General features: G+C 41.1%; 2 protein-coding genes and 1 pseudogene across 2 annotated transcripts in view; 2 read left to right on the top strand and 1 right to left on the bottom strand.

The window, feature by feature from the left end:
* LOC138054447 (cGMP-dependent protein kinase-like) overlaps positions 1-5,169 on the bottom strand; it is a 30,969-nt gene extending 25,800 nt beyond the window's left edge. The window contains exon 1 of the mRNA XM_068900884.1: positions 5,036-5,169. Within this exon, the coding sequence (XP_068756985.1) occupies positions 5,036-5,045 (10 nt within the window). The 5' untranslated portion in view covers positions 5,046-5,169. The remainder of the gene's footprint in view (positions 1-5,035) is intronic.
* A 1,314-nt stretch (positions 5,170-6,483) lies between these two features.
* On the top strand, positions 6,484-21,747 carry LOC138054449 (probable caffeoyl-CoA O-methyltransferase 2). Its single transcript, XM_068900888.1, has 6 exons — positions 6,484-6,948; positions 13,645-13,750; positions 14,301-14,425; positions 19,618-19,672; positions 19,861-19,994; positions 21,180-21,747. Exons 1-6 carry the CDS (start codon positions 6,733-6,735, stop codon positions 21,336-21,338), a joined length of 795 nt encoding a protein of 264 aa, XP_068756989.1. The 5' UTR covers positions 6,484-6,732; the 3' UTR covers positions 21,339-21,747.
* On the top strand, positions 15,862-17,634 carry LOC138053062 (uncharacterized; annotated as a pseudogene).
* Positions 21,748-22,367: the final 620 nt, after the last annotated feature.

Genomic DNA, 22,367 nt, shown 5'->3' with positions numbered 1-22,367 from the left:
GTCTTGAACGACAACGACAACTGTAAAGATCTGTAAATGATCTTTTAGCTGCAAACATTTGGAATTAAACGGTTCACTAGGTGCCCGCGCGGGCACACGAAGCAGTCAGCGGTAGTCGAAACGGCTCATGCGCAACTGCAGATCTTATAAAGTCTGGATTTTTTTATGCGTGTGTACGCGCGTAGGAATAACGGAACTCACGAAGGCTTTTGCACGAAAACAAGCCCGGTGACCCCTTCTTTTTATTGTTTCAATATAATATTACCATTGAGAGGAAACGTCAGAAAAAAAATTAAAAAATTCTACGGAAGGAAATTTCTACTTTGGGCAAATTGTCGTTTTTCCAAGTTTTCAAGAAATCGGCTCCGTAAAATTCTTTTTAAATTGCTGTGCATTTTCCTTTTCAGATGCTAAAGGCTACTGCCAAAAAAAAACACGGGGTCACCGGGTTAATTTTTTAGCTATTAGTGACATACGCTAAAAATCAGGGCTGGAAAATCCTTGTGTAACGTTGCCATGGTAACTGCTGATGACAAAATAACAGCTGCTTTTGGTCAAGTATAAGTTATATAATCCAACCATATCAAAATATTACAGTGGCCCTGGTCCGCCTTTATGTTCTATTCTTTCAAAGTTATAAGACGTCAAAAACCTGAAAACTGGTACCAGCCACCTTAATCTAAGTTTGAATCAACGAGCATAAATCTTATGATTCATGATTGTTTTGCCCTTTAAATACTGATTCAAAACGAGGAAATGCATACAGCAATCCAAGTACAAAGGTAGGCGCTAATTATAAGCAGATAATGTTTGAGTTGATGACTTATTGTCCTCAAAAATGACGATAGACTAAACCGGCTAACTCAACCAATTCAAATCTCTCGGGGTTAAGATTCTTTGTGTGTTTAATTTGCATGGCAATGAAGCATTCACATTTAAAATGATATGGTAATACTGGAACAAAACATTTCATTTCGAAAAGATTTTAATTGCGTACAACATTGAGTTAGCCGAAATTCGAACTTTTCAAACTTCAAGTCCCAAATAATTTGACATGTATAGGCAAGGATTATAATTCGGCTTACTTGCTCTAATCCTGTAAAAAATAGGTGAACCTTTAACGAGATTACTTACTAGTAATAAGGTTTACATCAAAAGAGTGGTTGTTGCAAATTATATGATTGGCAAAGGATCCCTTCGATTCTCTGTAAATGCTACGTGTCTGAGGTTCATAGCAATTTACAAATTAAAGGTTAGGTGACGCACATTTATTTCCACTTCCACGGCATGACTTGCGAGTACATGTGGAATTCATGATAATCAATATGAGTAATTTGCCCTTATGGCTTTGTTTTTCTTTCAGGATGCATAACTGCAAAATATTCAGAAAAAGTTCTCAAAAAGCAGCCTCAGCCGACAATAGCACCATATACTGAGTGAAGAAAAAAATTAGTAATAAAAAGATAGATAAAATGAAATAAATACAAATGTGTTAGGTAAAATCAAACGTTATTGTTGTAGTACATGTACTTGTACTTGTAATGTTTCTCTTTCGCTGTTTTTCTAGGCGACAATTTAAGGTTTTTGTCTTATTTTTAAGAAACATTTTCTCAATAAAAATGGCTGTTTGTGAAAATATTTTAAATATTCCCAGCCATATCTTCGATATTAATGAGTACTTGATAAAAACTGTATGAGTATCTATATTTTATCTCTATTGTTTCTATGATTATTAAAACACATTCAAGTCATATTATAGGTAATTTTGAGAAATTGGTTTACTGTATGTAGCTAGACTTTTAATTGATGGATAACCATGCATGTGACCAAATAACTCCAAAAGCTACTATGATTGTCAGTTGAATAAGATGTGAGCAAAGTTGTCACAGAGTTTCAATGTTAAAACAACAATGTTGTCAAAGGCAACTTGATCCACATCAAGTCTGTGAAAAACAACAGTCAGTGCATCATTTGTTCAGGTTTGTTAGATTTTTATTGTATTCTTCCCATCCCTTTGACCCAGGAGTTAGTGCCAATTTTGGATAACAAGCCAGGGTGATAAGCCTTACCAAACTTCACTTGCATCTTACTCAAGTGAGAATCGTAGTGTGTGGCTGTTTTTCATTCAGTTCAATAAAGAATGCTAGCAAATAAAGTCGGATATTGATTTCCCATGATTCATCATTGTTATTTTACCTCAATCATACTTAGCATTATAACATAAATAGTTTACAGACAAATGAAGCATTTTATGTATTGAAGTTTCTCTTTTACAGAAAGAAAGCTCCTTTTTCCAGGTTAAATAAAAGAATTTGTACATCAAACTGCAGTCTAATAAGTGCAATTCAGGGTGAGAAGGTGGACAATAAAATTAATAATCTTGGCTAAGTTCCTGTAAAGTCCTAAATGATATTTAAACATAAACATCCTCAAGGATCTTGCAAATGATCTTGGCAAGGGTTTTTGAAGATCCTCAAGGATCTTGCACCAGATCTTTGAAGATCCTTAAGGATCTTGGATATGGTTTTTGAAGATCCCCAAGGATCTTTGGTTGGTTCCTTCAACATCCTCAAGGATCTTTGATGATCTTCAAAGATCTTGGTCAGGATCTTTAAAAATCCTTGAGGATCTTGCACAGGATCTTGGACAGGATCTTCGAAGATCCTCAAGGATCCTTGAAGATCTTGGCAAGGATCTTTGAGGATCTTGGCAAGAAAGGCTAAGATCTTTAAGGATCCTAGGTAGGATCCTTGAGGATTTGAGAAAAGATCCTTAGAAAGATCCTCAAAAAGATCTTTGAGGAGTCTTTAAGGATCTTCAAAGATCCTTCAAAGATTTTCACCAGGGACTAGCACTGTTATCTTACGAAGGCCAAACATCCGAAACATCACATTAAATTTGTCAGACCTTTCAGAAGTTTGTTCTTTTCGATTTTCCCATAAACACTTATCTACAATTTCTCAAGCGAACATTGAATCCTTCACTGGATCCTTCTAATGAGAGTTCTTCGTTTGGTAAACCTACTGGTAGAGCAAAAACAAAGTGTCGCTACTAGCGTCAGCTAAACTTTACCTACTCTGAGTTTCACGCCGCTTGGCAAACTTCAGGCAACTGAAAGGTCAAATTTATTATCAGCACATAAAAAACAAAGGCAACATCTAAAATAAAGGAGTTATATTACATGATGACATTTACTACACAGTTCAGAGCATCTATTGAGAATGTTCAAATACCAGCATGCAGAAACGAAAAAAGAAACTGCAGTCTATGCCTGGAAGAAAAGCTAATGATTATGAAAGGTTGCACAAAGAACATTCTCAATAGACACTTTGAACTGTTTAGTCAAATGTCATCATGTAATACAACACCATGATTTTAGATGTTACCTTTGTTTAGAGGCACTGATAATAAAATTGACCTGTCAGTTGCCTGGAGATCGCCAAGCAGCGTGAAACTTGGAGTAGGGACAGCTAAACTTTGCCTTGCGTCTTTACTTTATTTATCTATATATAATAGTTGCACAATATACTTGTGCTTATCTTTTGAGTCGTAGCAGTACCAGCCCACACAATCTACCTACTTTCATTGGCCTGTCGTCACTGACAGGACAAAACTTGCAAATATTCAAGTAACATATAAAACTAGCAATAGATGTTGAAAGTCAATGAAAGCCAAGTGGATTCATGGATTGGCTATCGCTTGTCAATATTAGCTGACATTGACTGGTATATTATTTGTCATCGAATTAATACTGATTTAAGCTTAATTGGTTGGACACACAGGAATTTAATACAGGATACAGTACATACATACATTCTCAAATGACCACTCCCCATTGGGGATTTTCAGGGCCAATGAAACACAACGAAACTACAGAAAAGAATTATAAACGACAACAACAGTCTGTTAAGAATCCCAACTAGTCGGAGGCAAACCAGTTGGCTATATACTAGGAACCAGGGACTACCAGGATCAAATATTCAACGAGTGGTTTGAGAGGTTCTTCCCCCTGGGATCTCCGCATCTCAAGGCAAGGGTGGTGGACAAAACACTGACCCCCAGTCTATGGACTACCCAAATGGACTACCCTAAAAATACTATTTCGAATGAGTACTGTTCCGATCTATGTGTAAGCGGCATCTCAAATAGTGCTTACTTATTAAGCCTCAACACCCATTTTAAACAGCATTGGGCCACTGGGCCACACTGCCTCCTAAAAATTGCCAACAGTAATCATGTCAAAAATAGTATTGATATTTACATTGTTTAGAAGTTCTCTAAATCAGTAGAGCTTGCTACGATTTCTTTCCATTATAACATGCATCATATTAATTAATTTTGGACAGTCCTTGGGATGCACGATCTTTTGATAATTTTCAAAAGCTTAAGTGGCTGCCAATCAATCAAATGTTTAAGATCAAAAAACTTGGTCTTTTAAAGAAAGTTATTGATGGAAGAGCACCAGAATACCTTACTGCAATTTTGGACAACTTCCGTTTTGAGCACAATTATCCCACAAGAGCTAAAACATCATACCGTTTACCGAAACCAAGAACCGAAGCAATGAGGAGAACAATCTTTTATCCCACCATAAAAGACCTCAATGCTCTTAACCTAAACCCAACGGCTTCTTTTAACTCCATGAAATCTACACTAATTAATAACACTGCCCTAATTTATACGGTGGATAATTTTGAAGTTAAAAAGCTATTCTGATTTTTAAAATTTTTTTAATATCATTGTAAATATCTTTGTAAATAGATTCTCCATTTTTCTTATCTATAGGCTTTTATCTTAATTGTTGTAATTTCTATTCACTGTTTTTGTTTTTAGAGGACCACTAGGGAGAATACTTTTATAGTAATAGGTGTTACCCTCTTTAAATAAAGGTTATATTGGCAGCAAAAGAAAATTGCAATAATGTAAGCTTAGTACAAAAAAAAGTTTAAGACTGAAATGTACCACATCGATCTCTGGTCTGTTTTAATACAAAAACAAAAAAAGGTTAGTTAATTTGACATCTAATATAACTTACTAAATCGCATCACTATAACCTTGACTGGCTATCCTTTTCATCAGATCAATGCATTTGTGGGAAGCTATGGGCATGACCTCGGCAGCCATGCTGCTCTAGCTTTTCTAGCTTTTCTCTGCCTCCCTTGTCCAAAAGAAGAAAGACCCTGGAAACGAGGTTGGCTCCAGCCTTTGCGCGGGTAACTATGGGCACCCCGGGAGCCCCAGACAAAATTTGATCATCACACAGGCTCCCCAAGCTGAAAATAGGTGGTGTATGCGACAGCTTGTGAGTTGTGTATATAGAGAATTGTATGGGAAAATCACCGATCGTAAAAAAATTGTGTAAATAACTATCTCATTTGAAATAAAGTTTTCCTACCTCAAATGTGTGACGAACTTGTCTCTTGCGCCGAGTTTAGAGCCATTCTGACGACGTTTAGTGAAGTTATCCGGAAACGGTTACTATTTTCAGCTTGGGGAGCCTGTGCTATACCCTACTCTACAAGCTACGAGGGTGACATGTATGGTCGTCCAAATGTTTCAATATTCGCTAAATTCTATTCGCTGTCGCTAAAACTCAATAGCTATTCGCTGTTGCAAATGTTCCTTCGTTAGCACTGAATTAACTTAATTTGCATTTGCTAAAATGAAAACATACTATTTGCTGACATTTAACAGTATTCGTCACTACTACATCATCAACTTCGCTGTTGTAAAATATTGTTAGGGCCGATTTACACGGTACGACTTTGTCGCATGCGACAACGGCTTACGACAGGCCCACGACATGATTTGCGATTGTTGGGTACGTCAGAAAAAATGTCGTAGCATTTTAAAACATGTTTTAAAACGCTGCGACAATTGTAAGTCCATGTCGTAGGCCTGTCGTGAGCTTGTCACATGCGACAAAATCGTATCGTGTAAATCGGCCCTTAGAAACCTCCAAGGCCGACCCTCACGCAATTCGTTTCCAGGCGGTCCGGGTATTACGGCCTGTTCAAAGATGGCTACCCAAAGGTTCTTAACTTCTGTCTTGGTTAGCATTAGATTCCATCCACCAAAACCACCCTGGCACATTTCCTTACAATTACACGACGTAATATGCCGTCTTAATATGACAAGCTTACCGCTGTAAAAAGAATGAAAACAGGCAGAATTAGAGCTTTAGTTGAACAAGAAATATCGTTTCTAAGCAAAGCCGCGCTGATCTACAGTATTTAGGTCTAAAAACCACTTTGAAGACGGTTAGCTTTTACTTGTTTTGCTGGGTACTAGTATGTCAATACTCTAAAAAAATTCGACTTTTCAAGAGCTTGTCTCGTTAGTCTAGTGGATATTGGAATATGCAAGGGAACCCATCGATCCGGGTTCAACTCTTTGGCTCGCTTAATCTGAATGTTCTGTGCACGTTGAAATGTTTGTTTCTTTGAGGTAGATTTGAAGTCTGAAGTAGATTGTACGTCGTGTAAGTTAAATAAGAAGGGAAGTGTGGGTTTGAGGGATGGAATCTAATGCTAACCTTCTGTCTTGCTGTTCGTACGTGTTTTGTCATTGTCTGCACGCAGTGAAGCGGTTAATTTTTAGCGACAGCGAATGAAATTTAGCGATAGCGAATGCAAATTTAGCGATTGCGAATGAAATTTAGCGACAGCGAATGAGTTTTAGCGACAGCGAATGGAATTTAGCGAATATTGAAACATTTGGACGACCATAGACATGTCTTTTCTCAGCGATAACAAGGTATTTCTTGGCGTTGTCGGCGTTGCATTGTCCTCAGCTGCTGCAGGTTACGTTCTTTATAGCCGTCATCGACATGGCAACTCAATAGCGAAATTACAAACAAAACCAACGAAAATAGTCGCTGAAGCTGCTGTGAAGTACTTCATGGAATACGCCATCCGAGAGCCCCCACCACTCAGGGGACTAAGGGAGGTGAGAAATTAAGTTGTAGACATATTATAGACTAGTCGTTATGTCTGGCGGCAATTGCGCTTACCCTACTAGGGGGCCAGCCATTCGCCTTAAACATAAAAAAAAACAGTGGCAATTCGTTCGGGACTCGTACACCGACCTTATATATTTGCTATTCAATTCATACGAAGAGTCTTCTTAGAATGATTGTGAACGACATAGCCACGCAGTTATTGAAAGCTAACCGTTGTAAAATGGGTGCTTAGACTTAAATACTGTTTATCAGCGTTATTTGAAATTGGTCACGGAAGGTCAGATGGCCAGTGACATCGAACGCAGGAGGCAGTTCGAGAAAATATAAACCGGCATCAATACCGTTGTTTGATAGCTGAAATGAATTACAGACGAGGTAAGACTTTCCAAGTGTTATTGAACCTGTAATAATCATTCTAAGATGACTCGTATGAATAGGCTGATTTAGCAACAGAACGGGAACGCCAGTGGCGACGTCGCGTGCAGCAAAACTACCAATGAGAATTTAGAATAGAGAAGAAAAGAGTGGAGTCTATTCTATTCTGAATTCTCACTGGTGTTTTTTCTGCGCGCGCCGTCGCCACAGACGTTCCCGTTCTGTTGCTAAATCAGCCTAATAACGAATATAGGTCGGTGTACGGGTCCCGTACGAATAGCCACTATCTAATAACTGAAATGCATTTGAAATGGGTGCTTAGACTCGCAAATTGTCCGCCCATCAAAAGAAGACATTGTTGAAAGTGTTTACATAACTGTGGTCGCTTGGAAGCATCTTCATTAGCTTACCGGGATTAGGGTTTTTGCGCCGGTTAGACCACTAATCAACGGTTGAGAACATAAATATTGAGTTGAATCGAATTGACTTTCTTCGTGTATCGAATCAACTTTGATGATGTCTCGAAACGACTTCAACTTGTATCGAAACGACCGAACTCCTTCTAGACCCTTCCACGGTTTTTGACGCCATCTTGGTTGTGGGGCAAACACAGCTAAATTTACAGTAAATGTATCGGATTTTGGCCGACTTTGAACCGCTGTAGCACCGCTAAAAAGAGACGGATTTCCTCAGCGATTAAAAACAATGAGAAATGCACCTTCTTTCAAGCAGCCATATTGAAACATTGCCCCATCTGTTTTGGTCTAATTTGTGACGAGATAACCTTTTTTTGGAATAATTCCAAAAAAAGGTTATCTGGTCACAATACCAAAACAGATGCGGCAATGTTTCGATGTGGTAACAGTCTTCTTTCAAAAAGTAAATCTCCTACACCGTATCCCAAACTGACAGCCTTGACAGAAAGATTGCATTTGGGTCTGAGCACGGTCAAATCAAGCTCTTTGCCCCGCAGGGGAGACTCCCATATAAAAAGGGGAGGAATGCTCGTCCTCTCGCTTAGGGGTGTAAATTTTGGATTTTGGTCTCACTTAGGGTGTTCTGGGCAAAATGCCATCCTTTATAGCGGTGAAGGTCTCCTCTAGGCTTGCGCGCAAAGAAATAGGAAAGCATCACTCCCCTCTTTATATGGGAGTCCCCCCCCCCCCCCGGGGCTATTCGCTAATAATAAACCTGTGCTAACTTTTGACTCATTATGACATATGGGTCTGTAAACTGAAGGAAACTTCACCAAATATGATTTTATGCTATCTTTGTTTCTTAAAATCACATTATGCTATGGAAGCAAAAGGTAAAGTCACTTAAAAAAAGTGGGAACCTCTTGTAGCATAATGAACCTCTTTAGCTTGTAAGTTTTTTTTCCCAGACCATGTGATGTTCCCAAGGGAATTTTCCTGTTGTTTTTTCATACAATGTAAGTTGTGCAGCCCACACAAGCACATGCGTAAGACAATATATATTATTATTATACATTGTAGTCACCATCTGTCTTCTCATTGGCTAAAAGCCTACAGTTAATTCTGGGAAACAGCACAACCTACAGATTATTCACTAGTGAATGATTTGTTGGTTGCGCGCACAATGCATGATTTCCAAGAGCAATGTGTTTGAAAATAAACTGTGATCGCTGCGATACTGCGTGTTCCATTATTTTCTTCAAAACAATGTATAATAAAACAATTATTAGATTGGGTTTTTGTGATATCCGGAATAATCAAGGTCTCAGTTAGTGTTACACTTACCTCGACCTTGATTATTCCGGATATCACAAAAACCTCATCCAATAATTGTTTAATATTTGAAAGAAACTGTTCCCTAGAGTAAAATTGCATGGTTTGAAATGGGAAAACAAAACGTACAAGCCAAAGAGGTCCATGCAGAGTCCATGAGCCCAAGTCTCCTTTCCCTCTCTTTCCAACAGTTGTGTCGAAGTCAATTAAGAGCTTCTGCCTGAGAGACCGGGGCAGACTTGGAAATGAAGGTCGGCCGATTTCGCTTAAAATTGGTACACAAAGTACTTATGCCGACTTATTTAATATGCCAAAGTTTCAGCTTCAACGACTTTTTTTTAGCCGAGTTCTAGATATCAGCCCCTCAGGGGTCTCCAGAGGCTGATTTTCAGTGCAATTTTGGCCACTTTTAAATCTCTCTTTTAGCAACATGAAATTAATTTCAGGCAAAAACAAAACCATCTTTGTAAAGCCCTATCCTTAGGCTTTTATGGGTGAGAACATTAGCTCATGGAAATTTCTTGCTAGCCTGTGGCGGTTATCACAACTTGGTCATATTTGAAGCATATGGGAAGCAACCGGAAATGGCCTGTTTTTCAGACCAAATATATTCCATGCCCATGTTTTATATCTTGAGGTCTTCGTATCCCTGCAAAGTTCAGCCCTTAGTTTAGTAATATTAAGAAAAAAATACTAAGGTTGAGGCTTTTTACTAAGAAAAAAACTTACGAGAAGATGGCTAACCAGGCCACTTGCGGTTAAAGTTTCAACAAAGCGTGTCTGCAAAAATCAGCCATTTAATTTCGATTATCTTTTTTCCTTCCAAGTTATGGTTAAAAGAGACTCTGAAGTTAATTGTCACCGAGAAGACTTGCCGTTAATAAGAAATTTTTATGTGATTGTTTTAGGACCGATCAGATAGTGGGTCCGACAGCGGTTATAAATTTCTTGGAAGAAGTCTTGAAAATTACGGACAATAGAGCCGCTGCGAAAACTCTTTATTTACCTAACAACACATCTCTTGCCGGTAAATCACAATGCAAAATTGCCCCAGTGTAAATGGCTCACGTATGTTGTAAATGATTGATAAGGACGTCCAACACGGTCCGTTTTCGCCGCCAGTCCGCTAAATTGCTAGAAGATTACTCACGGGCACTCTTTTCCTTTCTCTATCAGTATTTTCCTTATGTTGCTTTCTCAAACAGCACAGATCCATGGTAACATCCATACTGCATATATATCCAAAGATAGGACAGGGATGGAGTGGGTTACCCTTCCGGTAAAGACTACTGTTTTGGCAACTTGGGAAATAAAATATTTCAGCTTTCTTGGAGCCCTTAAGGACTTGGGGGTCTTTTATGGCACCCGTAGCTGTAGATCACGTGAAAAGGTAAGTCTTTATGGACTCACACTGAATTGCTGACCCGTAACTCTGGTTTCGGTAATAAGAAGCAACCTAGGCGGTAATCGCCCTGGAGGGCCATTATGCATGCTGTGGGTGATAAGGTAAGTCGTCACAAGGCCTAGTGCCCGCTCGTACCTGCTGGAGCTTAAATTGGTTACTGCTCTTCTTTCCTGGACAGGATAATAATCACTGGTGCCCATTTATACATCTGGGTGGAGAGAGGCACCGTTAAAGAAAATTGCCTTCCCAAGACGACATGTCAACGCCCTAGTAACTTGGGGCCCTTTTCTCGAAAGTCCCGAAAACTTTTCGGGCCCGAAAAGCTATTTGTGAAACTGCCAACCACTTGTTTTAGAAAGCCGATCTTTTAACGTGTTTTCAAGGTAACAAAAAGGAAAATGACTGTGAAGTTTGACGACTTAAGTCCTCTCCGTTCTTGAGATACAAAGGGAATTGTGACACCCGAAAATGGCCCGTAACGGGCCCCAGGACCTCACGATCCAGAGTCTAGCCTGCTAACGCGCTATGCCAGTTCCTTTTTGTGTAAAATCCGAATGTAATGTGGACTTTAATCTGTCCTTAATCAGCAAAATGCATCGGGGAAGAAATAAATGGCCAGCACTTTCAAAAGAAAGTGGACACCTTGCCGGCTGCTTTTTTTATTTGCGAGAAAAGAAACTATCTGCGATCTATTAATTAAACTAATTAAATCTATTCAGTCTGTAAGGGAATTTGTTTCATTTGAGTCCATTTGAGTGCTTTTGAAAGGCAGAGTAGCGAAAGCCTGGATTTCACAATTTATAAATTAGTCTCTTGGAAAATCAAAAACATGAGTATACGGTGCACCTTTTGCAAAGAAGTTGACATATGTGGGGCACGAGATAACAAGCCGTCAGAGCCTGCTGTGACTCTCCCATTAGCGACATTAGATCGAGATGTTACGCCCTGCTAGTCAAAGTGGGCGCTGCTGGTAATAAACTGACTGCGTCACACAGAGTTGATAATTTTCCTGAATGGAAGTTAATTCTTAACCAAGCTGGCTCGTCTGGCGTCACAAAAGATGAATTAAAGACGATTTGTGATATGTCCACGTCTCCGCTGAAAATTCACCCGTTTGCGAAAATATTCAGTAAACAAATCATGCCATTGAGGTTCTCATACAAGTTCTATCATAATCATTCTCTGCAATATCAAGGAAACGAATCTGCACGAGAAAACAACTGAATTCCAAGTCAGTCATAGCCAGCAATCTACAATGACCTCGTCACGTACGGTATTAATCGACCTGTGTATATCTAACTCGCAACGACGCACTTGCGACCAATTTATCGCTGGGGCTAAAGTTTCTAATGTTACCTCACTTTTAAAAAAAATTAAGGGATTGTAGGAAAGGGGCATGTTTGTAAAAGTGAAGCCAGGTAAGCGTTTTCTGTAAGCAAATTTATCCAGACACTTTGCAAACAGACTGGAAGAGTGAGTGCAATTTGTGTTAGACGATTAGCTTTAATTATATTCGAAATTTCTTAAAGGTTCAAAACGATTCTCAATTAGTGTCACGACAGATGATGTGGTTGCTTTTAAAGAGACCGATAAGTTCTTTTTTCTTCAGAAAATATTAAAGCCCAAACAGGTGGGTTATAGTACTACTGAATGGAACTACAAAGCTTGCTTATATCCTGATTTAATTAGCGCTTCATTACTACGGGCCACCGACGTGATACGTTGAACGAGTTGAACAAAGGAGATAAACTTAACATTGCAGTTTGGACGAAAAAGATGCAATTTTGCATTGTGATTAACCGGCAAGAGATGTGTTGTTAGGTAAATAAAGAGTTTTCACAGCGGCACTATTGTCCGTAATTTTCAAGACTTCTTCCAAGAACTTGATAACGGCTGTCGGACCACTATCTGATCGGTCCTAAAACAATCACATAAAAATTTCTTATTAACGGCAAGTCTTCTCGGTGACAATTAACTTCAGAGTCTCTTTTAACCATAACTTGGAAGGAAAAAAGATAATCGAAATTAAATGGCTGATTTTTGCAGACACGCTTTGTTGAAACTTTAACCGCATGTGGCCTGGTTAGCCATCTTCTCGTAAGTTTTTTTCTTAGTAAAAAGCCTCAACCTTAGTATTTTTTTCTTGATGTTACTAAACTAAGGGCTGAACTTTGCAGGGATACTAAGACCTCAAGATATAAAACATGGGCATGGAAAATATTTGGTCTGAAAAACAGGCCATTTCCGGTTGCTTCCCATATGCTTCAAATATGACCAAGTTGTGATAACAGCCACGGGCTAGCGAGAAGTTTCCATGAGCTAATGTTCTCACCCATAAAAGCCTAAGGATAGGGCTTTACAAAGATGGTTTTGTTTTTGCCTGAAATTAATTTCATGTTGCTAAAAGAGAGATTTAAAAGTGGCCAAAATTGCACTGAAAATCAGCCTCTGGGGACCCCTGAGGGGCTGATATCCAGAACTCGGCTAAAAAAGAGTCGTTGAAGCTGAAACTTTGGCATATTACATAAGTCGACATAAGTACTTTGTGTACCAATTTTAAGCGAAATCGGCCGACCTTCATTTCCAAGTCTGCCCCGATCTCTCAGGCAGAAGCTCTTAACATGTTTAGACTCCCACCAATATTGCTACTATTAGTTCATTAATGTTTTCGTAACAGAGACACTTAGTGTATTATAAATACTATTGTAAATTAAATATTGTTTTATCTAAAGGTTCACTCAGTGTTAGGTCCCGACACGTAACTGTTCTATTATTCTTTAAGCTCATTTTATTCCTGTTGTGTTGTAATTTCTTTGTTATGTAACTACTTAAAACTTGTTAAAGAAATGTTAAATAAATAAATGAAAACAAAGCAAAAAATATATATCTGTCTAAAAAAATTTAACTACCTCTAAAACATTAATTTTATCCTGCATAATTTCACTCTTTTAAGTGCTGGGATTTTACTCTGTTCTTTGTGTCTGGTATTCATTATCATAAAGAGTGACAAAGAAATTACAAATCAACCTAGGTTAAAAATCATTTTAGCCTGAGACATATATCAATTTTAAGTGTTGCAATTAGTTAGCTTTAATAAAAAAGTTATACAGTGCTGCAGTATTCTAATGTGCCATATTATGTTACATGTATGAAAGGCAACTATGAAGCACATAGACCACGCACTGGTCAGTAGCTCTGATGAAGCTCAGCTGATAAGGTTCCTGATGCAAATGGTTGATGCAAAAAAGGTCATCGAAATAGGTAACAAAAGCATTTAGTTTCAAGACATATAGTAAATTGAAGTGTTTGGAGATTGCCATGATCAATAGACTGACAAGTGTTTACAATGTGTAATAAGGAACATTTTAATAATTTCTTGCCATGAATTTTCCCCAATGCTTGTGTTGAATAAAAATGAATAATTTTATTGTTATATACTGTCTTAGGTAGACTTTTACTCAACAAAATGAGCACTGGGATGCAATTCTGAAGTTTTTGCCCGCACTGTATGATTTGCGGCGATTGCAGAAGGGAAAGTCTAAATATATAAAAAAGCACTTAATGTCTGGCCCCTTGGGAAACTAGTTAGTTTTATTTCTTCCTGACGTTTCCCTCAACTTCATCAGGACTCTCAGGAAAACAAAACTGTTTCCCTCGGGACCATAAATTAAGTGTATAATGTCTGGTTTAACAGCACTCAGACATTGGATTAATTTTAAGTTGTTTTTTTTTTGCAAAGGCAAGGAGGTAAGCCTCATCATGTTTACAATAACAACATGTTTAACTGTGCCTGTTGCACTTTTTCAATCAGGTGTTTACACCGGTCATAACACCTTAAGCATGGCTTTGACACTTCCTCCTGATGGAAAGGTTGTGGCCTGTGATGTGACAGATAAGTATCTGAAAGAAGTGAATGCTCAACAGTACTTCAAAGAGGTAACAAGAAAGGTTTTAATTTGTCACCATTAAATTTTTTAGGTTCTGCAAAAGAATCTCTGCCCATTGCTTGAAATTAACGGTGGTCTGGACGACCAGAGAGTTTACCAGGCGACCAGCTTTTGGTAAAATGAAAACCCTGCATGGTTGCCCGATGAAAAAAGCCAAAAATAGAAAATGAAATACGACTCACTTGTCGGTTTTCTATTGTCAATGTACGATAATAGTGTGAAGTTGACAATAATTACTTTACCACAGCTGAGAATTTCGCCATGTTTTGGATATCTGTGGCTTTTACAAAACTATTTCAGATAGGAAAATGCAAGGACATAATCGCTATCGAACTTTTTCTTCCTGTTTAAGTTATGCCTGATTGCGTTATCCTTTTTGCGCTATGGCCATTGCGTTATGTGTCTTTGGGTCATGCCTTTTTGTGTGGTTGCCATTTGCATTATGCCTATTTGCATTATGCCTATTTGCATTATGCCTATTTGCATTATGGCAGTTTGTATTATGCCTCTCTGCGTTATGCTTTGTTCTGTGATGGCCATTTGCGGAAACAGTTTTTTGCCATTCAGCTTTGCATTGATGCATTCATGATTTGGACAATTTTATTTCAAATACTGATCATTGAATTTTTTCATAGATATACCCCCATAGTTTCCACCAAGGCCGTGGTGGCAGTGGCAGGTGGTTAGCACCTGTTCGATGTGTGCCTGTGTGGTTAGCACCTATTCGGTGCTTAGCCCCTGTTCGGGATACAGACAACCCCGCCCCCACGAGTCTCCTGTTGCCTTGCAGGGCGGCCTTGGTTGGTCAAAGGCTAAGGGAGTAAACCCTGACAGAAAATCAGGCGTGGGGCCCCGAAGGCGATTGGATGGCATACTCGTCACCTTCTGGCAGCTCCTGCATCCTGGAGGGTCTCCCGTCTTGACCTTGTCTTGCCGCTGGGTCAGGCTCATCAAGACGAGAGACTGGCTCTGTGCAAACCTACCTCACTTTAAACAAAGTCAAGTGTAAATCATCTCTCATCTTTCATCTTCCAGCTTCCATCATCCATTCATCTTCATCCTCCCAAAGTCCTGTGGTGACAGGCGAGTGACGAAGCGACAGGTGTGGGGTACACTGGCAGTCGTAGCCACAGACCTGCACACAGGCAAATCAGGCCATTGGGTCGTTTTTCACTGACTGGAGCAGAAGTGGAGTCCAGCAGCCGTCTCGGTGTCTGAGCAGCCCTCTTCAGGATAGCACTGCTCACCTCCCTGGCACGAGGAAGGGGCTAGAAAAGGTGCCCTAAACATTGCCTGCTCCTCGCCTTTCCTGGCTGGCTTACCGCGGTCAGTGGGGACCCCCTCAATTCGGTCGAAAAACGAAGAAAAGAAAGATTATACCCTTGAAAACAGCCACGTGGAACATCCGCACACTACTTGATCGGGATGACTCAGACAGACCTCAAAGATGGACTGCGCTCAATGCCGATGAACTCGCCAGATACAAGATCGACTATGCTGTCCTCAGTGAGACCAGGTTGGCAGGCAAGGGAGAACTAACAGAGGAGTTCAGGCTACTCCTTCTTCTGGAGCGGACAAGCGCCCGAGGAGAGACGCGAAGCAGGAGTTGGCTTTGCCATCAGAACATCTCTTGTGAGCAAGCTAGACTGTGCCCCGAAAGGGGTGAACGACCACCTCGCGACGATGAGACTATGAAAAGAAGTTCGCCACCATCATCAGCGCCTACGCACCCACCATAACCAACCCAGACAAGACCAAAGACAGGTTCTATGAAGAATTCGATGCTGTCATCTCTGCTGTTCCAGCTTCTCACAAGCTCATCATTCTTGGTGACTTCAATGCAAGAGTGGGATGTGACAGCAGCTCCTGGGAAGGTGTGCTGGGCAAGCATGGGACAGGCAAGTGCAACAGCAATGACCTCTTGCTCCTCCGGACCTGCGCCAAGCATGACGTCCTGATCACCAACACCATCTTCCGCCTCCCTACCCGGAACAAGACATCCTGGTTGCTTCCCCTCTCAAAGCATTGGCATCTGATAGACTATGTCGTCATCCAGAAGAGGGACAGGCAGGATGTGAGGATCACCAAAGCCATGTGCAGTGCAGAATGTTGGACAGACCACCGCCTCATCGTGTCCAAGCTCAACATCTGCGTGCAGCCCAAGAGAAGACCGCAGGGCAAGAAGGCTCCAAAGCGAATTACCCAAGGTGAAAGACGGCCCCACCAAGCAAGTGTTTGTTAATACCTTGGAAGAACAGTTGGATGCCATCACTTTGGACAATCAGGAAATCGAAGCAGCGTGGACCTCTCCCTGTGAGATGGTTTATAACGCAGTCGTTGAGTGTCTGGGACCCCCTGCAAGAAAGCACAAGGACTGGTTTGACGAAAACCACTCCGACATCAGCCCTGCTGGAGCAGAAACACGCTGCTCACCTAGCCCACATCCAGGACACAACATCAAACAGCCAAGAAGACGCACTTAGGAGCATCCACAGCACCGTCCAGCTCAAACTGCACGAAATGCAAGACTCCTGGCTGAGTGCAAAAGCCGACGAGATCCAAGGCTTTGCAGACAGGAACTACATGAAGAATTTCTACAGCAGCCTTAAGGCAGTGTACGGCTCCACCACCGCAGGCTGCTTCCCACTACTCAGTGTGGACGGCACCACGCTTATCTCAGACAAGATCCTGCAACGATTGGCCGAACATTTTGACGGCGTACTGAACAGAACATCCTCCATAAATGATGAAGCCATTGCAAGACTGCCGCAGGCCCCAGTGAACATGTCACTCTACGCTGTCCCAACTGTGGAAGAGGTGCTGAAGGCCATCCGCCAGCTCTCCAGCGGAAAAGCTCCTGGATCGGACTCCATCCCAGCTGAAATCTGCAAAGAGGGTGGTACAGCGGGAATGGCCAAGCTTCTGACTCTCGTCCAGATCATATGGGAGAAGGAATCAGTGCCACATGACTTCAAGGACGCAACGACAAGCTTACGGCAACCATCGTGGTATCTGCCTGTTATCTATTGCGGTGCAAGATTGTGGCCAAAGTCCTCCTGAACCACCTCAACGACCATCTTGAGCAAGGACTCCTACCAGAAAGTCAGTCAAGTGTGGTTTCTGGAAAGATCATGGGACTACCGTACTTATTCGGCTACAATCCGAGCTCGGCTATGAGCCGAGACCCCAAACTTCTTACGCAAAAAATCAACTTGATTGACACAAATAGCAAATGCATAATACCCGGCTATAAGCCGAGACCCATTTTAGGTCTTGATGTGTATTATTGACTATGGAATTTTCTTAATTTAAAACACAAATGAACACGACTGAAAGATTAGAAACAAACAAGCGACGTGATCGTGAAGTGACGAACATTATTAAACAATTACTGACCTCACTAGAAACATGGCTTCGTACAAGCAAAGCGTTTTATAAAAAGTTATTCGACTGGAAACCTTACAACCTTGCCTTTAAACTTAAAATAGTCGCCAAAACAGAAGCAGTAAAAAATAACTCCGAGATCGCCAGAGAATATAGCATCAGCGAGTCTGGTGCTCGCTGCCTGACAGCTCTAGGAGAAATGTCAAGACAGAACACTGACCTGTACTCCACCTTTGTCGATCTGACCAAGGCCTTTGACTCCGTCAGCAGAGATGGCCTTTGGAGAGTCATGTGAAAGTATGGATGGCCTGACAAATTCACCACTGTCGTCAGACAGTTTCACGATGGCATGCTGGCGTGTGTCCAGGATAACGGGGAAACATCAGAAGCATTGCCTGTCATGGAATGAAGCAGGGATGTGTCCTGGCTCCAAGATTCTTCAGTGTCATGTTCTCCGCAATGCTGTCTGATGCTTTCAGCAATTCGGTGGTTGGCATTGGTATCAAATACCGCACCGGCGGTTCACTCTTCAACCTCAGGAGGCTCAAAGCGAAAACCAAGGTGAGGGTTAGCACCATCAATGATTTCTTGTTTGCTGATGACTGCACCCTCAACGCTGCTTCGGAAGCCAACATGCAGCATAGCATTGGCAAGTTTGTAGAGGCCTGCAAAAACTTCGGCCTGACGATCAGCGCTAAGAAGACTGAAGTCATGCACCAGCCAGCGCCGGGTAACCCATATGTAGAGCCCACCATCACTGTCAACGGACAGAGACTGAACATGGTGGACGAGTTCACCTTCCTCGGCAGTACCCTCTCGAGATTCATCATCATGGACGATGAGCTGAATGCCAGACTCGCTAAAGCGAGTGCCGCTTTTGGCAGACTCACAAAAAGGTCTGGAATCGGAGAGGCATCACAGCCTAAACCAAGATCAAGGTATACCAAGCTTCAGTTCTCACCACCCTTCTGTACGGCTGCGAAACATGGATAGTCTACCAGCGTCATGCAAGGAAGCTGAACCACTTCCATACCACCTGCTTCAGGGGGATTCTTGGCATCAAGTGGCGGGAAAAGATTCCTGACACCGAGGCCATTGCCCGTGCAGACTTCCCCAGCGCTTACACTATCCTGATGCAGTCCCAGCTCCGCTGGCCCGGGCACGTGGCTTGCATGGCAGACCACTGACTACCAAAGAAAATGTTGTTTGGGGAACTTTTAGAAGGCAAATGCTCCCAAGGAGGACAGAAGAAGCGCTTCAAAGACACCCTTAGGTCTCCCTCAAGGCCTTTGGGATCAAGCACACCGACTGGGAGCAAGTGGCTCAAGACAGAGACAAGTGGCGTGGAGCCGTCAAGCGTGGCACCAAAGCCTGTGAAGCGAACAGGATCGCAGCAGCTGAGGAGCGCAGACAAGTCAAGAAAGGTACCGCCACACCAGCGTCTGTCTCCATCATCCCTTGCCCCCACTGCCCTGGACTGTTCCGGGTGAGGATTGGCCTTACCAGCCATTTGCGGACGCACAGAAAATGAATTTCGCGTCACATCACATCCGCTCCGCATGCCTAACGCCCTCCTCCAAAATCGGCATCGTCATCACCCTTATCATCATCATTATCTTCACCTTCACTCCTCCATAAGATGTGTAGATGGTCCTCGTCGTATCGACGGACAAACAACAGATCATGGCAACCTAATTTACGGTTTTGGTTGCCCAGCTTTTGAAACAGGGACAACCTGGATTTTTTTTTATTTCAAGCACTGTCTGCCTCAATTTATGAATCTCTGTTTACTTGCAGGGAGAGGTGGAATCAAAGATAGATTTGCGAATACAACCTGCTCTTGCTACGTTAGGTAAATAAATTTACAATGGTCTGATCGTTTTGATTAGCATATCTTATTTCCTTGTGTAATCTCCTGTAAAGATAGTGAGACTTTATCTGGATTTTTGCATTCAAAAGCTGCAGTTGATCTTAGAAACTAACAGTGAACATCTTTTGCATTGTCAATATTATATGTTTTTCTTTACATTCATGTTGCAGATGAGCTCATTTCTTCGGGGGAGTCTGGTAGTTATGACTTGGTTTTTATAGATGCTGAGAAGTCAGAATATGATAACTACTATGAAAAAGCTCTGCAGCTTTTACGCAAGGGTGGACTCATTATCATTGATAATGTAAGCCATCTTTTGATAGAAGAGCTGAAACACATCTTTAAATATGTAGGGGTGACACTTGGCGGTTAGATTTATCAGATGAAAAAAATCACTTCCTTTTTTTCTTCAGATTTTGAAAGTGTGTTAATTTGCTTAACACCTGACTAGCAAAATTTTGAGCTTTGATTTTTATCCAAAGGCTGTTTACCTTCAGTGTAAGTTTTGGATTTCACGGTCAGCCATTACTCGCGTTCAAAACTGACTGATTGGACCTCAGAGGGTTGGATCTAGGGAATAGTGACGTCATTTACTCACTAGCTTAAAATTTCAGCGTGGAAATGCAGCTTGTAATATATGCAAAAACACGAGTTTGAAAGTCTGAAAGCCCTAACCTCTCATGCTGCATATTGAGTGTCTTTTAAGAAGTTAGAAGTATCCACTAAGCTGAAGGGAAAAATTGACCACCATAAGAGCGAATACAGGAATTGGGTTGTGAGAGGGTTGTCACATAATAAGTGACATAGCACAGTGGAGCAGCTGTATTGATTGGAGCAAATTGCGTGAAAAACAAGAATGAGGTAGAGGCACGGGAGGCATTCATTAATTCCGTGGAGATAGAGGGTACGGATACAGAATAAAGGCACGGGCAAACCGCTTCAACATCTGTTCGATTTTGTTGAATGATGTTGACTGATTGGGTGGGAAATATTTGATTCAACATCAGTCCCAGGCTGCAGCCGTGGTTGTTACTATGGATACTGATATGGATACGTCATTGAGAGACCGATGTTGGCTGCAGAAGGGGGAAAACAACTTCAACTTCATTCAACATTCAAGAAAACAAAAGAAATGTTGAATACTTGTTTGAAGCAAAGTTTAAACTCATTCAGCATCCAGTCAACTTCGTTTCAACATATTTCAAGAAGGTTGAAAGGAGGGGTAAACGGTTCAACATCGCTTTTCAACAAAATCGATTACAGATGCTGAAGCTAATGTTGAAGACGTTTGCCCTGGAAAAGCTATTTTTCAAGTTTCTTTGATTGGGCTCTCCTTGTTGACTTGGTGAAGGGAAATCCCAGACAGTCTTTTTTTGGCTGGAGTGGGCCGGTAACTAGGTTGAGATGGCACACTGCTAGTGTAGATGCGTGCGTCTCGGTCATTTTTTTTTTTTTTTTTTCAACACTTAAAAGTACTTTATTATTGCAGGCTCTATTTTCCTTGAGAGTATGCGATCCTGTGATGTTGGCGACACATAATAATACAAGAATAATACATGCCTTGAATGTGAAGATTCAGAAAGACAGTCGTGTTGAGATGTGTTTTCTCCCCATGGCTGATGGTGTTAACATTGCTATGAAGCTTTAAACTGGGTGTATACATAAGGGTAAATTTTGCATTGAATTTAATCTACATGTATACACTGTATAAATTAAAATTATCGAAATTATGTAAACGCTTATATACTGACATTCAATTTAGCCGTAAATTAACGGCTAAGTTTGCCCTCTGTACTAAAGAAGGTCCTGTATTTAGCCGTAAATGAGGCCCTGTTAGCGGGTATTGATGTCCCCCATCTGAATTTCAAACCTTTGCATGATGAACACGGAGAATCTGAGTGTCTGCAATGTTTCAGTGTACGAGGAATTAAATTAGAACTGTATCTAACTCGCCAGGCAAGTTCTTATCAGTTGCCAAGTACATTTTATAAACTCTAAAATAGTCAAATAAAAAACGACCTTTAAATTGATGAATTAAACATACCTTTATAACCGTACATTAACAAGTTATTTCAAGCCACGGAAACCGTACATAAGGCAAGAGACTGCTTCATGATGGGTAGCTAAGACATTCCTTACGTGGTGGGTGCGGGTGTAGTGGTTAGCGGGTTGGACTTCAGATCTGAGGGTCGTTGGTTCGAAGCCTAGTCCCTGCCATCGTGTTTTTTCCTTGAACGAGAAACTTTACCTCACATATTGTTTCTCTTACCCCAAGGGAATAGCCCATTTTCGAAATATCAAATATTCAGCTTGATAGTGAGGCGGTGAGGACAAAAACAATAGAAACACGTTAGAATGAATGTGAAAAATATTTACATATAATCCACTTTCCTTTGTCTTTGTCCTCACTGCCTCACTTTCAAGCTGAATTTTAATATATCGAAAAAGTCCTATAAAACGAGTACCGGGGGTAACCCTCGATGGACTAGCATCCAAACCAGTTGCTTCATGCTACAGAAACTGGAATAAGCTCCGGCCGCGTGGGCCTCCTTTGATCGACTGACTGTGCAGACCTTTTAGCTCCTAAATGTACTGCACAAAGACCGAGAAATCTAGAGGTCCAAGCGATTCGGCCTGCACACCATTGTGCCATAAAAATGCAGATAATGTCCAACTA

The sequence above is a fragment of the Montipora capricornis genome, chromosome 6, assembly GCF_036669925.1.
Source record: "Montipora capricornis isolate CH-2021 chromosome 6, ASM3666992v2, whole genome shotgun sequence".
NCBI classification, from domain to species: Eukaryota; Metazoa; Cnidaria; class Anthozoa; order Scleractinia; family Acroporidae; genus Montipora; species Montipora capricornis.
Note: the sequence above shows the minus strand (reverse complement) of the source record. Positions and strands in the feature narration are given on the sequence as shown.

Coding starts and splice junctions, on each gene's coding strand:
- LOC138054449 (XM_068900888.1), top strand. CDS start 6,733: ATGTCTTTTCTCAGCGATAACAAGGTATTTCTTGGCGTTGTCGGCGTT. Junction 13,751..14,300: donor AAAAAAGGTCATCGAAATAG/GTAACAAAAGCA, acceptor TTTTTCAATCAG/GTGTTTACACCGGTCATAAC. Junction 19,995..21,179: donor GACTCATTATCATTGATAAT/GTAAGCCATCTT, acceptor TTATTATTGCAG/GCTCTATTTTCCTTGAGAGT.